Source organism: Podarcis vaucheri, assembly GCF_965113315.1.
Source record: "Podarcis vaucheri genome assembly, chromosome: 8".
NCBI classification, from domain to species: Eukaryota; Metazoa; Chordata; class Lepidosauria; order Squamata; family Lacertidae; genus Podarcis; species Podarcis vaucheri.
Window position 1 is genome coordinate 48,964,271 of NC_138766.1, and position 12,744 is coordinate 48,977,014.

The 12,744-nt window shown below is 41.7% G+C and overlaps 1 protein-coding gene across 1 annotated transcript in view; it reads left to right on the top strand.

The window, feature by feature from the left end:
• Window positions 1–12,744, top strand: part of LAMA3 (laminin subunit alpha 3) — a 132,312-nt gene that overhangs the window by 32,818 nt on the left and 86,750 nt on the right. The window contains exons 12-19 of the mRNA XM_082234871.1: window positions 357–395; window positions 518–658; window positions 1,162–1,296; window positions 5,037–5,171; window positions 7,024–7,161; window positions 8,381–8,427; window positions 9,642–9,741; window positions 11,585–11,637. Of these exons, the coding sequence (XP_082090997.1) occupies window positions 357–395; window positions 518–658; window positions 1,162–1,296; window positions 5,037–5,171; window positions 7,024–7,161; window positions 8,381–8,427; window positions 9,642–9,741; window positions 11,585–11,637 (788 nt within the window). The remainder of the gene's footprint in view (window positions 1–356; window positions 396–517; window positions 659–1,161; window positions 1,297–5,036; window positions 5,172–7,023; window positions 7,162–8,380; window positions 8,428–9,641; window positions 9,742–11,584; window positions 11,638–12,744) is intronic.

The following is a 12,744-nucleotide window of genomic DNA, read 5'->3' on the forward strand; positions in this document are numbered from 1 at the left end:
ACATTTGAACAACGCCAACATTTGGAACTGTACGTGCTTGTTTCAATAGCTTAATAAATACTACATTTTAAAAAAGAAGAGAAAGATAGGTTTAATACGTGTGTGTATGTCCACCTGCAAAGGAAGTTGACTTCTGCTGGTCAAGGATTCTTCCATCACAAGACCTGTCTGTTTCTTAGCATTGAAAATCTTTTACTTAGAGCTTCCTGGCTTCCTCAGTTCCTGCACCTGGAAATCAGCAAGGCAGGGCTTATCCTTTAATAACGTTCTTTAGCAACTAATAGATTTGCTACATTTGAGGGTTTCCTTTGCTTGTTCTGTTAATTCCACGGCGTCATTCTGTCTTTCTGCATTAGGAGGCTGCAAGCCAGGATTTTTTGGGCCACGTTGTCAACGTAAGTTCTACGATTCTGATTCTGCTGACAGATGCCAAAATCAAATGCAATGCAATTTTAATCCCCCCCCATCCAAATACGTTTGAATTTCAAGACTATTAACTTTTTTTAAATGTCCCTAGCTTGCCAGTGCCATGGCTCAGGTGCATTAGGTGATCGTGAATGTGACACACGAACAGGACAGTGCCGATGCCGTGAAGGATTCCAGGGAATTGCCTGTGATAGCTGTGCTGTAGGCTATTTCCATTACCCTTTCTGTCAAAGTAAGTAATCATGGTTTAGGCTTAATTTTATACTGTATTTGTTAGCCACCTTGGGAACTTATTAGATCACAGATAGGGGACCTGCGGTCCCCCCGTTGTTGCCTATAATCTCTGATCCTTGGCCATACTGCCTGGGGATGATGGGAGTTGGAGTCTAACAACCTCGGGAAGGCCACATGCTCCATATCTGTCTTAAAAAAATCAAACAATGAAGAAAAAATAAATATCACTTCCAACAGGCTTGGGGAAGGAGCATGTTGACCTAGTTATGGAACTTGTGAGTGTTCAAGTTCAAGTTAATTGGATTTCTGCAGTGGCATAAATAATTAGCTTCCTTTAGAATCAACGTTTTTATGACCTGCATGTCAAACTGGGAACTAGCAAATGGTGGGACGGGGGATAATTTTCACTACAATCCTGGAGGTAATTTAGCTTCTGACGTCTGTGAAGTGTGTTGCTTCTATCAGAATCACTTCTGAAAGTGCCCTGTCTTCCCCTGGCAGTGTGTGAGTGCAATTTAGCTGGCACCCTCCCTGAAATATGTGACTTCCTTGGAAGATGCCTTTGCCGTGTTGGTGTAGATGGCTTTCAGTGCAACGCCTGCCAGCCTGGATACTATTCTTTCCCCTTCTGTCAAGGTAAAATAAACAAATAAATAAATCTGACCACATTGATCTGGTCAGGGGGACATCAAACTTGAAAATGTGTACAATTGTGTGTTCCTTTTGGCTGCATCCTTATGTTTTGAGAATTTGGAGGGAAGCATATTGAGATATTAGAAACAGCCTTACACTGAGTAAGGCAGTGGGTTATTTAGGCTGCAATCCTATACACACCTGGGAGTAAGTCCCTCTGAATTCAATGGGGCTTAGCCAATGGGGCTTACTTTTGAATAGAGTTGTATAGGATTGCAGTGTTAGGTGTTATCCACTCTCATTGGCAGGCACTCTCCATGGTCTCAGTCAAGGTTTTCCCTCAGCTAAGATCCTGTAACTAAAGAGGCTAGGAGTTGCACCTGGAACTGCAAATCATGTGTTGTGCCACTGTACTGTAAGGCTAAGGACCCCTGCATGGTAAAGTCCAGTCAAAGGCGACTATGGTGTTGTGGCGTTCATCTCACTTTCAGGCCAAGGGAGCCAGCGTTTGTCCACAGACAGCTTTCTGGGTCATGTGGCCAGCATGACTAAACTGCTTCTGGTGCAATGGAACACTGTGATGGAAACCAGAGCTCATGGAAACGCCGTTTACCTTCCCACTGTAGTGGTACCTATTTATCTACTTGCACTGGCGTGCTTTCGAACTGCTAGGTTGGCAGGAGCTGGGACAGAGCAACGGGAGCTCAACCTGTTGCGGGGTTTCAAACTGCCAACCTTTTGACCCGCAAGCCCAAGAGGCTCAGTGGTTTAGACCACAGCGCCACCCGCATCCCACTAAGCAATTACTGTACTATAATTCCTCCCCGTACATTATGTGTTGCGGTGTCAGGATGCAATGTGTCACAGGACTGTGTGACAGTTTCTTCTTATCACATGACCCAGTAATTGGAAAGTGATGAAAAATAAAGGCAAAATAAAATATAAAAAGCACTATGTTCACAGGAGTGCAGAATGCCTGCCCCTTCCTGAATGCGACACTGGAAAATATTATGAACTTTGAAAAGTTCTCCACTTATTGCAAAATGCTGGATTGAGACGACACAGCAAAAGAGTTTGATATTGCTGGACCGGGAAGACATACAAATGATTTAATGAAAACCATAACTTATATCCTTCAGTCGGCATGGAAGAATGTTTCATTGGAAATGAGTCAGTTCATGGCTTTGTTAAGAAAATGTGCCTCAAATTGGCTTGGTTGACATGTTGAGCTTTAAAAAGTTGACATGAGGCCCAGGTGAGAGGGGCTCACAAAAGGCAGCCAAAGAAAGGAAAACATCCTATGAAAGCTAAATAGATCGGAAGGGTAATGTTAAAATTCCAAATATAAGAGTTGAGATTTATGTGGGAGACATCAAATCCATAGCCATTAAAATTGATGAAAGACTCTCCATTATATTGATCTAAGTGGAGCCATTTTTATTTGAAAATGCTCAGAAAACTGATTTGACAGTACAAGAGCCCTTACGAAAGCACCTGAAGTACTGGGGAGTGGGGGGGGGGATGTTTTCTGTTACATGGAACTAATCAGTGATCCTATTTGCACATAATGTTAAGCAAACCTGCAATAAGAAGATAGTGACCACTTCCTCTACTTTTGCTCCTGCACACATTGCTGTGTGCTAAGCTATAGTTTGGTTTAGCACTTTGTCAAAACCCTGGCCCATGGTTTAGCTTACACCATGAAAAACGAAAGGTTTGTTCTATGGTTTATTCAGGGGCTAGAAAATCAGAAGACCAGGTTTGGACAGCAACACAACAGCAATTGGGACTGGAGGGCCCATGATCTTCTCGCTGGGAGCTTTCATATTTACTTCTTTACGCCAACCTATGGCTGGGCTTAGCTTTATGCCTGAATGAGGCCAGTACAGTGGTGCCCCGCAAGACGAATGCCTCGCAAGACGAAAAACTCGCTAGACGAAAGAGTTTTCCATTTTTTGAGTCGTTCCGCAAGACGAATTCCCCTATGGGCTTGCTTCGCAAGATGAAATGTCTTGCGAGTTCTTGCGAGTTTGTTTCCTTTTTCTTAAAGCCGCTAAGCCGTTAATAGCCGCTAAGCCGTTAATAGCCGCTAAGCCGCTAATAGCCGTGCTTCGCAAGACGAAAAAACCACAAGACGAAGAGACTCGTGGAACGGATTAATTTCGTCTTGCGAGGCACCACTGTATGTGATTTTGAGGGCACTCTTTTTTGCAGCAAAAGCCTCCAGCTAAGTAATTATCCATGAGGACCTAATGAGGCTTAGAACATCAGAATTCACCATACAGTCTAATAACAGCCAAGATAATTTGCCACAGTCATGTTCAAGATGGAGCTGAGAAATCTGAACTAAATTCCATATTGAAGCCAAATTCAATAACGATTCTGATATATTTAAAAGGGGATTAGGTTACAATGTATCTTAAGAGGCATCTACTTTGCATTCCTGCCCTCCCTCTGGGCATCTTCAGATAGTAACTCACAGCTGGAGGTGCATAAAGAACTTTTTAAAAAGTGAAGTAGCAACAGTAGTTTGTTAAATCTCATAATGTACCACAAGCCAATGCATATGCATAATAAATGCATTACTTTCGGCTCTAAGCAGCCATTAATCTGTCAGTTTGCTTTTGCAGAGTTTAGACTGATCAGCATTTTTAAAACGCTCACAGAACGTCAGATGGTTATGCTAATAGCTGACATTGCAAAAAATTAAGGCATATTTAGTAATCGGCTGCTGGGCTCAGGGAATTAGTACTATAAGGGTATCGTCTAGCAATACCACAAACACTTAACTAAGGATAGCTTCATTTCATCTTGCTTGGTCCCCAGACATGTCAGTTATAAAGTGGACCCCATACATTTTGCTGCCTAAGGGAGAGCAGCACATGTTGCCTTCTGCACCCACCTTCCCAAGTCAAGGTTCATAGTACCAAAGCCAGGTCAAGTCGTTTTCATGCCTGAGGCAGAATATCCCACAGCCACCTCTTACCCTCCCTGTCAGTGAAAATGTGACAACACTAAATTAAATAGCCAATAATTTATTGCTCTTTCATAACATGCAAAAGCATCCTCCTGAGGTAACCACCTCATTCTGCCTAATGCTAGAGCCATCTCTCTAACTTTACAGACAAAAAGGCATAGCGATTATTATTTGGTTATGGTGCATTGGTGTCCACTGGAAAACTTCAGGGTTTGCAGCTTGAAATTAGTTGAATTATTATTTTTTAAATAAATGTTAACACAATTTTAAATATTGACATGCCAAGAAGAACATATTTTTTTCCTTTCGCTGAAGGTCCTTCCCTCCCTCCCTCCTCCTAACATTAGGATTTTTACTGCCGTCTCTTGACATTTGCTTTGGGGAATAAAAATTATGATTAAAATCTGGGGTTCCCCTGTGTAGCACCTGTGAGCACCACAGAACCCCAAAACAGTCTTCTAGGTACCATCTAAAACCACCTGTCCCTCTCAATGTTTTTTCAAATAATTTTTGTTTTGGAGAGGTTGCTAGCTTCTTAAAGGCAGGGAGGTTGCCTGCTTTAGTGCGTATAAGTGGGATTTTTTTGGGGGGGGGGAATTCTGAGCATCACCAGTTTTCCTTCTATGAAATCAGCATTCTGTGGTACCCACAACAGTGTTTTAGATTTCCAAATGTGCCCACAGGCCAAAAATGGCCAAGAACTTCTAACTTAAAGAGAACTAACAAACAACAATGTCATGGTTTCTTATTCTCTCCCCCTTTACAGAATGCAACTGTGATATATCTGGGTCTGTGAGCAACACGTGTGGCTCTTTGGGACATTGTCATTGCTATACAAACTATGCTGGGCCAAAATGCAGCCAGTGTGCTCCTGGCTACTATAGCTATCCCAATTGTTTGCGTAAGTAACCAATCACGTTTCTTTCTCAGATATGAACTCTGATTTAACAATGTATTACTATATGTGGAAGCAAAACTGTTTTAGTTTACTAGATGTATTTAAGAAAAATGATGTCAGATGATTGACAGGTGGGTTGCCCTGCCCACCTGTCAAATTCAGCTTGCGATGCTAAGTTCTGATGAGGGATTTGGCCCACAGAGCCAAAAACGTTTCCCTACCCCTGCTCTAGAGAGGAGCTGCCACTTAGGACTAAACTGTTTCTAACAGGCATGTGAGTCATGGCTGTCAATTTTCAGATTTGAAAATAAGGGATCAGCAGCCTCAAAAATAAGGGACCAGCAGCCTCACCTGTCCTGGGGAAAGTCTACGGGATATCTAACAATCCGGGATAGCAGCAGGAAGCAGCGGGAAACGGCACTGGAATAAGGAAATTTTCCACAAAAAAGGGAAGGTTGACAGCTATGATGTGGGTGGGAGGAGCATTTTGACTGGAGGCAAAGGATTAATGCCCTTGGGCCATGATGCTGATCTTGGTCACCCTCCCACTCTTGCACCAGCTTTTTATTTGTTAAAAAACCAGCTGCACAAGGGGAAGGTACATGACAAATTTCAAGTGTAAATTGACCCTCGATTGCATCAGGACCAGCAGACTGGCTCAATATATTGCAAATGTTTTGTTTGTGTGCCCAGCAACTCTAGCTTGGGTAGAATACACTCTCTGTTGGTGATGCTCACTTATCCTTCCCCAATCTGGTGGCCTCAAAGATGTCTTGAACTACTATTGCCATTAGTCCCAGCCAGTATTCTTGGTTGGCCCTGACCCCTGCTTGGGCCTTCTCATTGGCAGTTCCCTGGTGGTAGAATGCCCTCTCTGATGAGGTGTATCTTCCTACCTCAATATCAGCGTTTAGGAGGAATTTAAAAACATTCCTGTTCACCCAGGCATTTGATGACTGAAAGAGACTGTTCCTGGCAACCTTGAAATGATGAGGTGTGAGGATATGTGACTGTTTTAAAATGTTTTTAGATGTCCTTTAATTTATTGATTTTTATTGCACCATTCTGCTGCTTTATTGCTGGCTGGCTGTGCTGTTTTGGGAGGAAGGGAAGGATAGAAATGTAGATAATAATATAATAAACATCCAGAGGGCACCAACTTGGCAAAATCTGCATAACTAAGAACAGTATAGTAGCTGTGCAGCTGACAGAATTCCTGACAACCTACACAGTAAGCAGAGAACATGTTTTCCATGCTCTTTGCTTCAAACAACTCCTGTCCTCAGATTAACTGGGAGTGGGGGGGGGAGGGGGGGAGAGGCCTGTATTCAAAATTGCAGATTTCAGCACTGTATTGTTCAATATAGAACTAGCTGCATCTTGATACTTTTTGTGAAAATTAACTTTTTGCAACAAAATTTTTGCAAGATTTGAAAGCGTTTGAGTAGGTGGACTTCAGAAGCTGATGATTTCAGTGTGTTATATTTGCAGAATTCCACCAACTTGTGAGGCCTTTTGTTTTTTGCTCAATGCCCAAAGTGCTTGAATGGAGGCATGAAGACTAGAGGAAAATATGGCTCTTCTCGTTCAGTTGAGGGAGCCTCTGCTCTCTGGTTTGGTGTCCTCAGAGAGATTGCCAACATAGCTAGGGGCTACATGAGGTGAAGGAGGATGAATAAGACCTCTGACCCCAAGTTACATATCTCTCTCTAAAAGGAGAAGCATGGAATGTATCAATCCACAAAGCAGCAGCTGCTTGCTGGAGCATGTCTCCAAACTTTTATCCATATGTGTATAGGTGTGTGTGTAGTAATATGAAACCTGGTGTCCTTATAAAATTAACACCTTTGTTCAGCTTGTCAGTGCTCGACCCATGGCTCCTACCAGGACGCATGTGATGCAGTCACAGGCCAGTGTGAGTGTCAACCAGGCTTTACAGGACAACAGTGTCACAGATGTCTCTCAGCAGCCAACAGTTTTCCTCATTGCCAAGGTAATAATTACCAAGACACATCTATTTATGGCGATATTTTAGAAGCAGAAAATTGTATGCGATCAGGGGAGTTGGACAAGTTTTGCCCTCATTGTGCGGCTAATTACTTGTTTAGGCTGCCATTGCTAAGTGTAAGATGCTTAGATCTTAGAGCTCAGGTGCATAGCTGTCAACTTTCCCCCTTTTTAAAGGGAAATTCCCTTATTCCGAATAGGATTCCTCGCAAGAAAAGGGAAAAGTTGACAGCTATGCTCAGGTGGTGGCAAGTGTCCTGAAGGATGTCATTTGGTGTTTTAGAGGGACAGTTTATTGAGGCAAGGAAGCCATACTACCTTATCTCAGACATTTGCAAACCATTTTCGGCTGAAGAGTGGGATAAAAATGTTTTAAATAAAGAAGTAAATAAAATTTATTTGAAAATCCCTTTTTAAAGCCATCCAAGTTGCTGCCTCTGATAGGAGCAAATTCCATCGTTTCACTATGTGCTGTGTGAAGATGTACTTCATCTGCTCTGAATCAACATTATTCCTGCTTCATTGTTTGCCCACACATTCTAGTGTTAAGAGAGATGGAGAAAAACTATTCTTTGTCACTTTCTCTACACCATGCATACTTTTATACACTTCCTTTACATCCCCTTTTACTTGCCTTTTAAAATTAAGAAGTTTCAAATGCTATAATCTTGCTTCATCGGAGAAATTATGTTGTACTGATGCCACAGGAAAGGAGTTAATGGTTGTTTATAGCTCAATCCTCCATGAATGGAATGTGTCTGGATTTAGGTTTGAGAGATACAAGCACATACATTTCTTTCTGCTTTCCTGTGGCCATGAGGTTCCCTCAGTGGCCGTGGCCAAGTCAGTCAAAACCAATGACTGGGCAGTGTTATGTATAAAATTAATAGGAAATCTCACTCATGTTATTGGCCTCAGTTAATGTTTTCCATCTCTGTTTCCTACCTGTAAAATGGGAGGAACATTGACTACAGGGCCAGTGTGAGGATAAAACACGATTCAGTATGTACATAAAAGGAGGTATTTCAATATTAAATTAATATATTAAAAATATATCTGAGAGAAACTGTCAGTGTTTGTTGTGAGGCTCAGTGTATAGTGAAATAACCAGGGAATACTTTCTTCACTTAAAAAGTGCTATATGGATTGTTGAAAATAAATAGCTTTAAAATAATGGGTTTTTTCATTTTTAAAAATGTAAACAGGAAACAGCAACGAATGTGACCCAGCAGGAACCATGGATTCTTATTCTGTAAGTATTACATAATAGAATTGTACTGCATAATAGAATTGTCATGCAAAGGCCATAGTTCATTGAACTTTCATTTTCATAACAGTGGATTTATATGGAGAAAGAAACAAATAACTGGCAACACATTAGCACCTATCCTGCTAAATAACCTGACTGTGGCATCTACAATTATAACACAAGGCCACATTGCTAGGGCTTGAATGACTGGTTCTCCACCCTTTTCCGTTGCTAGTTAATGGGAACGGGGCAAGTTGTCCTCACAGGCACCGTAGCCCCAGGGAGGAGACTATTTAAGTGACTTTTAGATAAGGAACTGTGTGGAGTGGGATGGTAAGCCCTCTTTAGTTCATAAGTGTAGGAGAAATGGAATGTTTGTCATATCTCCTAATATCAAATGTGTGAATATTATTACTTGTGAGATTTGATGATAATATACGTACATAATAGGGAAATGTTCTGTAGTGAATTTGCCTCTGTTCTGCTCAAGTCTCATTAGTTCCATTGAGCAAAGAGGTGTAAGACTGTTCCCCACTCAAACAGGTTTTTGATAATCTTTTATTTGTGTGTGTGTGTGTGTGTTTATTGATCCATAACTTAATGTAAATTTTCCAGTGGAATTTATTGATGGGCAGTATAAAAATATTAATTTAAAAAGCATGAAGAAATCAACACATTTTCTAAGGGTACACCTGCAAGTTGGAAGGATGCAACTGTGAGTTGGCCGGGGGGGGGGGGGCTTTCTCAGAGTTTGGATAGGTTCCTTCAGCTCCTCCAGTCACATGTTGAGCCATGCAAGGATCCAAACTAGTATAGTCTAGCAGCTACATACCATTGTATTGGGGTTGTATTGGGTGGAATGTCCCATCAGTGCAAGCGTTGCAGCTTGCCAGATGAAACAATCTCCCCTCTCCTCTCCCTGTAGGCTGTCTGTGGGGGTTCTCCAAGCCAATTTCAGGGGCTGCAGGGGAAGGAGAGGGGGAAAGTCCTGTTGTATGAGCAGAAGCCCTTGTGCAGGACTTCTGCTCATGGAACTTCTTAGGTGTATTCTGCTCATTGTGTATCTTCAGCAACTTACTAATTCTAAGTCTGGATTCTCCACCTGTAAAACTGTTCTCCATCTCCCATTTCCTATGTGTATTTCAAAGCTGTATACTAGTTTGTCAAGACCCTTAGCTCCCTGTCATGACATATGCATTATTCCCTTTGTCCATTAGGACGATTGCCGGTGTCTGCAAAATGTAGAAGGTCCAACCTGTAGCATCTGCAAACCACTTTACTGGCATCTGGCCAGAGAAAACCCATATGGATGCATAGGTAAGGCTGTGTTGATACTCAACCAGTGCTTTTTTCTGGGGGTACGCAGGGGTACGCATACCCCTAAACATTTTGTGAATCTAAGTTTGGCCTCATTGAGGGGCACTTTTTCAATATGAGTAGGAAAATGAGAGTACCTCTAAACATTTTTTTAAAGAAACAAGCACTGTACACACCTCATGTTATATTATAAAAATAAAGCCTGTGGTTTTTCCAGTTCTCAGCCCAGTCCAGGTCCTCCAGACCTGCCACTATTATCTTTTATACAGCAACCCTAAGAAAATGCTAGTACCTGTACACATTTGAGGTTCCAAAGGGGCTTCACTGACTGCCTCGGATGTGGACATGGTTGCGAAGGCCTTCATTGTGCAGTCTTAAACCACTGGCTTTGGATTCAGCTACCTTGTATATCGCAGAAGGTTTTGTCCTCCTCTTTTAGTGAAAGCACAATTCTCACTGGCTGAGAGTATCAAACAAACCAGTATTCTTGCAGTTGCTTAAAAAAAACCAAAAAGCACCACTCTGTTTCCCATTAGTAACACAGATGACTAATGATGCATAGCCAAATTCTGTTCTGCAGAATCACTTGATGTAAATTTAGCAGAGTTAGGCAACATGCACTTGCAAAACTCATATAGCAGCCTTTGGGGGCCCGGGATTATAATGAAAATGACGCAGAATAAAGGACTTAAGCCTCTGTTCCTATACACCACAGTCTTGATCTGGATCAGGGTCATCTACAGCTGCTATTTAAAAATAAAATTAGAAGTACACAAATGCAAGCATGCTTTTGCAGCACATTCCTGTAAATATTTACTCAGAAGTAAGTTCTCTTAAGTTCGATGAAACTTAACTCCCAGGTTCAAGGGCTATAGAATTGCACCCTCAATCTAGTGTTTGATTTGGCACAGAGTGAGGCCATTTTGCCTGGAGAAAATTGTTTATTTACTTGCCCAAGAAGCCTCCTGTTGGTAGTTTTCTGGAAAACACCTGCCTTTTTCATGGACTGCCTAGAGTTATGTTGAGATGCAGAACATGGAAAATAAGTACAACAATAACTGGAAGCATTTTCAAAATGTTCAGCAATGCCCAAAGTGTATCTGATAGGTCTAGACAGCTTGCTGTGTGGAAAGGAGTCTTAAAATAGCTTTCCCTCCCAAAGAAAATTCATGTCACTTTTATGGTAACGTGCCTCCACCAATCTAGCAAAAGATAAAGGAATTATTAGTACTGAATTCCACTTACATGGTAACAGAATGTGGCAAGGTCAGCAAAGATTCCCTGGAGAGTGGTTGTGATGGTAAGGTTTTCATAGCCCCAGGAGAATTACTGAGGAAGATAACAGATAGTCAACCTAGCAGGAACACATGCAAGATACTTACCCCCCAGAATTTCTATGTTTGGGGAAAATCAGGAGCATATCTCTGTCTCATGTGTACCTCCTCCATCATAAACTTAATACCTGAAATGGAACAGCCCATATTTATTTTAAAGTGGAATCTCCCTGTCTGTGTAATCCTGGCCTTGTTTTCATTAAGGGTATGGATTGTGAAATCAGAGGGAGCTTCCACTCAAACAGATGCTATCTCCTAGTTCTGGAGTTTTGCTCTGCAGATGGGGATGGAGAAGGGATGGAGGGGGCAGACAGGCTCATCTCACCACAGGTAGACATTCCAAGTTAGAGTATTATATGAACCCTAAATCTTTCTGGATTTTGGTCTTATAATTTAAAAGGCAGAGAGTTCCTTTAGGCATGCCTGTTGTCTAGCCCTCACCCAGCAGATGTCAATCATATAAAGGTTTCTAAGAAAATGGTTTCAGGTGGATACGTTTGCCTTTACAGAGTGCCAGTGTGAGGCATCTGGAACACTGAGTGGAGTCAGAGAGTGTCGGCAGGTAAAAATATTCAGTTTTCACTTATGTGTTATTCAACTTTTTTTGGCTGAACAAATCCATATCAAGCACCAGCTCTCACACTGGTCTACAGCCCCAAATGTGTGGGTGGGAAGGGACCTTGGCATCCCAATAGTCTTTGTTGCTTGGGTGCAAGTCTTGCTTTTTAGGCCCAATTTAAAACTTTGCTTTTCATCTTTCTGAGTCCTTGGTGACATGCATGAATGTCCCCTCCAGTTGAGGTACTACAAATGACAATGAGTGAAAAAGCCTTCTCAGTAGTGACTCCCTAGTTTGTAGAATGCCTTCCCCAGAGAGACCCACCTAGCACCTACCCTAATGTCTTTTCATTGCCAGGCAAACAGGATGACAACCTAGTTTTACCTCAGTGAATTTTATTTCTCCGCTCCCTCTTTTAAAACTGGTTTGATTCTGTGCATTTTTATCCCTCTCTCTGTTTATCCCTTTCTCTACATTTTGATCTGCTGTGTTTTATTTGTTGGCTTATATTGTAATCATTTTATTTTTGAATTTTTGGTCTACATTGTAAGCCTCCTAGGGAAGCTTTTTTATTAGGCAATCAAAAAATAGCCTACCTAAATAAATAAATAAATACAATACTGAATTAAATAGGAACTTCTCCCATGTAAATGTTCATATCTGTATCCCAAGTAGCTTGCTTAGCAAGTTGGTGTCAGGTTCAGCTAATTTTTATAAATGAGCTCCCTCACCCTGCCAAAGTTACCCATGACTGGCTGACTTCAAATCTGGCAAATCACAGGGGGAACTTCCCACTCTAGGCTTCTATTAGAGCAGGGCCCCACAGATTTTATTGGGCTCCATCCCTATCCATGACAGTGCTGGGTGGGAATGCTGGGATTTGGAGTCCAACAGTGGCTCTAAGACCCCATCACTAGACTAGAACCTGGGAGATAATTCCCCATAAGGCTATCCTGCACAAGTGGGACATTTGACTTCCTTCCTTTCCTATATCGTGATCTCTTTGTTTACAAACCAGCTCCCACCTAATGCCACAACCATCCATTCATGCCTATTTAAGCATATTTTAGGTCATTACTAAAGACTCTTTTGAAATAAGAAATGTATCAA